This window comes from Trifolium pratense, linkage group LG2, assembly GCF_020283565.1.
Source record: "Trifolium pratense cultivar HEN17-A07 linkage group LG2, ARS_RC_1.1, whole genome shotgun sequence".
Lineage (NCBI taxonomy): Eukaryota > Viridiplantae > Streptophyta > Magnoliopsida > Fabales > Fabaceae > Trifolium > Trifolium pratense.
In genome coordinates this window covers 64,110,033-64,114,052 of record NC_060060.1, presented here as the reverse complement: position 1 = coordinate 64,114,052, position 4,020 = coordinate 64,110,033, and the positions used below count along the sequence as shown (strand labels likewise).

At 48.6% G+C, this 4,020-nt stretch overlaps 1 protein-coding gene across 1 annotated transcript; it reads right to left on the bottom strand.

Annotated features, from left to right (window-relative positions):
• Window positions 1-687: 687 nt before the first annotated feature.
• LOC123905217 lies at window positions 688-1,890 on the bottom strand. The gene has a single exon (XM_045954843.1). It carries the CDS (start codon window positions 1,888-1,890, stop codon window positions 688-690), a length of 1,203 nt encoding a protein of 400 aa, XP_045810799.1.
• Between the last annotated feature and the right edge of the window lie 2,130 nt (window positions 1,891-4,020).

Genomic DNA, 4,020 nt, shown 5'->3' with positions numbered 1-4,020 from the left:
GTGTTTCCGAGGAAGGCTTTGGCTTCTTCGGTTCAGGAGCTTTGCCAATGAAATTGTTGCCTTTGGATGCTGCGTCAAAGCACCTCCTCGCGGCTTCAATGTCCCCGTGTAAAGTAGCAACCTGCCCCTTATGAGTGTAATACTTCATCTTCAGGTGGGCAGTGGAGGGGACAGCGATCAGGTCTGCTATGGCCGTCTTGCCGATGATGCACTAGTAGAGGCAGGGGCAGTCCACGACCAAGAATTTGACCCTGATTGACTTGGCAGTTTCCTCGGAGCCAAAAGTGACTATGAGGTCGACATAGCCCCAAGGCTTAGTGGTTGCCCCGTTGAATCCCGTGAGATCTGAGCCCAAGTACGAGGTGAGGTGTGTCTCGTCCAGCTGTAAGGTCCTGAACAAACTGGCGTACATAATGTCGCAGGAGCTCCCCGGATCGATGAGGACCCGACGACGTCCATGTTGGCCATGTCTGCCCGGACGAGGAGGGGAATTTGGAAATTGGCTGACCCACCGGGCAGCTCCTCGCGATAGAAGGCTAAAGGCATTGACCGCCCCTTCGCCTTGTCCAGTGTTGCTTTCATATTCGAGGACGTGTTGATGAGCTCCTCGAATTTCCTTTTTATTGATCTGACGGTGTGCTTGTCCATACGACCACCGGATATGACGAATGAGTCTGTGAAATAGTCTCACGTGCTAAGCGTAGGACCAGTATAGGTGTCCCCAAAACCGCTGGGGATAGCAAAATCTTCTGGCCGGGATACGCTCGTAGCTATCTGCTTGGCGTTGTTCTGCCCGGCTGGTTGTGGAAGTACCTCCTCGACCGCGCGAGTCTCCGCGGCCTCCGGTCGAGGATCGTTGTTTCTTTTCACGAACTGTCTTAGTTGTCCGTTCCTGATCATGATTTCAATAGCATCCTTCAGCTGGATGCAGTCGTCGGTCCTGTGACCATAACTCTTGTGGTATCTGCAATACCTATTTTTGTCTTGGCCGAGCTTCAGGGGGGTTGGCTTTGGTTGCTTCACATTTGCTCTGTCGAACTCAGAGATGTGAACTTCAGCGAATATCTCTCCCCGTGATTTGATGAGGGGAGTGTAGGTGGCGAATGTGCTTGGAGGGCCACGAGGCTCTCGTCTTTCGCTCCTCCTTCTGTCTCTGCCCCTCTCGCCACCCCGATCGCCGCCTCTATCGTGTCCCCAGTCGCCGCCCCTATCATCGCTCCTATGGGAGGATTCGCGGGCAGGGTGGCTGCTTCCAGGTCGGGCAAGGTGGGCGACATATGCTGCCTGGACTTCCTCATACTCAATGTACTTTTGAGCTTTTAAGAGGAGGTCGTCCCAGGTGGGTGGTTTTTCTATGCCAACAGCTTTGGCAAAATCGCTGCCCGGGCAAAGGCCCCTCTGCAACAAATACTTCTTCATATCGTCGGTCGTCTCGACCTGCACGGCCTCTTTATTGAACCTCTCGACGAAATTGCGGAGGGTTTCTCCCTCGGCTTGGTATATGGCCTCCAAGGCGTGTACAGTTTTTGGGTGCTTGCGGGAAGCAATGAAGTGTCTACAGAACTGGTCTGTAAGGTCCTTCCACGAGTGGATAGATTGAGGGGGCAGGCTTTGGTACCATGCCATCGCTCCCTTCCTCAGCGTGGTCGGGAAAAGTCTGCACCTGATGGCACCGCTAATATTCCTGAAATCCAGGTTAGCATTGACATTAGCAATGTGATCGTCGGGGTCGGTCAAACCATCGTACGCGGGGAGCGTAGGAGGTCTCTCCAAGCCCTTTGGAATATGCTTCCTCAAGATGTCTCTGGAAAGGGGGCATCGGGGATCGCCCTCATCACTCCCGTTGGGAGAATGGTCCTCGGAAGACCTAGGAGAATAATCGCCGGGCATGGGCGTTGGACTGCGAGATTTGCGAGAGCGGTAGCTGCCCGACGCGCCCTGCTTGGACATCAGCGCCAACCCTTGAGGTGAATGGCGGCGCGAAGCTTCGTGTTTCCCTTTCTTGCCCGGGGAGAGTCTACCCTCGCGATGTGGAGGAGTACGATCCCTCTTCCGAGGAGTAACTTCGACCCTCTCTAGGTCGGGGCGTCGATGTTTGACGGCCGCCGGACGGGGAGGGGAAGGAGTAGCCTGGTGTCTCCGCGGGGGAGAGTTGGTCTTTCTGCGACGCCGGCTCCTTTCCAGCGCGGCGATTCTTTCACTTTGTTCGTCTAGTCGACGACCTTGAGCCTGCATGGCCTCCGTTGTTTGTTTCAGAGCAGCGATCAAGGCCGTGATCTCGGAATTGGCCAAGGTAGCGGGCTGTCCAGCGTTGTTTGCCGGAGTTTCTTGCTTGAACTGCGAACGTTTGCCTATTCGACGATCAGTTAGGACCTCGACGTCTTCTTCATCGGACGAGAGTGAGGTTTCCCGTCCGTCGCGGGGGTCGGTTTCTGGACCGCGTGCTACGGTGGTATCGTCACGCACCGGTGATAGAACGACGTTATGTTGCGGCGGCGGAGAGGGTGGAACGTTGAGCACGTTCTCGTCGCCGGTATTGGTGTTGAGTTGCTGTGATGAACTAGCCATAATGAAGTTGTTTGTTGAAACGGAATCGGTTTTGATCTTTAGAGTCTTGATTGAAGACAAAAGAAGGGGAAGAACTCAGTTCCCACAGACGGCGCCACTGATCTAACCTGATGATCAGAAAGGTTGAGGCCGGTCCGTTGAGCAAGCTTTCACACCAAAGGGGGGGTTTGTACCTGCAGGTGCTCCGATGCCTAAGTCAGCAAGAGAACAAGAGATACAAAAGAAGAGAGAGAAAGTAAGGTATAGAATGATTCATAATACCTGGCTCTCCTGTCTAGGAGAGCTTATATAGTGCCCCCAGCGCTAGGCCAAAGGTTGGTCTATTGGGCCGGGATAACCGGCCCAATAGACTCAACTGCCAAGATAGTCCCTGTATCGTAGGGGAAGGCCGTTATTTGCCTCTATCTTGGTTGGAGCCGTTCCGCTATTCGCGGGTAAGGGATAAGCTCCGTGACAGCTGTGGTTGGATAAAGGAGCACGTGCTAAACGTGCTGCTTAGCTGTTAAGCTACGTAGGAGTGGATCAACATGCGCATATGTATGAGCACGTGGTTAACGTGGTGCTAATCCGTTAAGTCGAGCAGGACACGTCATTGGCTGACGTGTCGGGGAAGTCTCCCCTTGTTGGGTTGTGCCCCAAATGTCGGGCAGAAGGGATTGGGCCAGCCCTTGGCCCAGTTCAGAACATAAAGCATGTAATTTTTCGTTTTATATTATTAATTAGCACGATGCTTTGAATTTTTTGTAAAAAAAATAATTGTTCGTAAATTAATTCTTTTTAGCTTTTAATGATTTTTATTTTTATATAATATAAATTTTGACTTCACAAATGTTAATGTAAATTTATTATAATATTTTTTTAACTAGTTAGCCTTTTTCCAATAAAATTTGTACATATATTCTCAAGAGAAAATTATACACAAATTGAAACAAATAAGGTTTTTTTTTATGAAAAAATACTCCCTCCGTCCCTAATTATAAGCACCTTTTAAAATAAAAATTGTCTCTAAATATAAGCTCATTTTCAATTTCCTAGACATATTTATTATTACTTTTTCAAACATAATCATATTTTGCATTGAAATACGTAAAGTTAACTACAAATACATCTTTTTATAAATAACAATATATAGTAATTATAATATCTAAAAAATACATATTTATTACACTATTAACTTTTTTTAATAACGTGAAAAATTAGAAAGCGGACTTATATTAAGAGACGGATGGAGTAATAAATTTACTCGGCTTTTTAAAACTGAAAAAATAGCACGTCGTGTCATGAGACACCCAATAATGGGAACATGGTTAAACGACAAACAAAATATGGACCCAAATTATAGTATTTCTTCCTTGGGTCCGTACATCTCATGTGATTCACACGTGAACTATGGACCCTGATGTTCATTCATTGCCTTTATTGCCCTTAGCAAAGGATGGTTCATAATTGTAT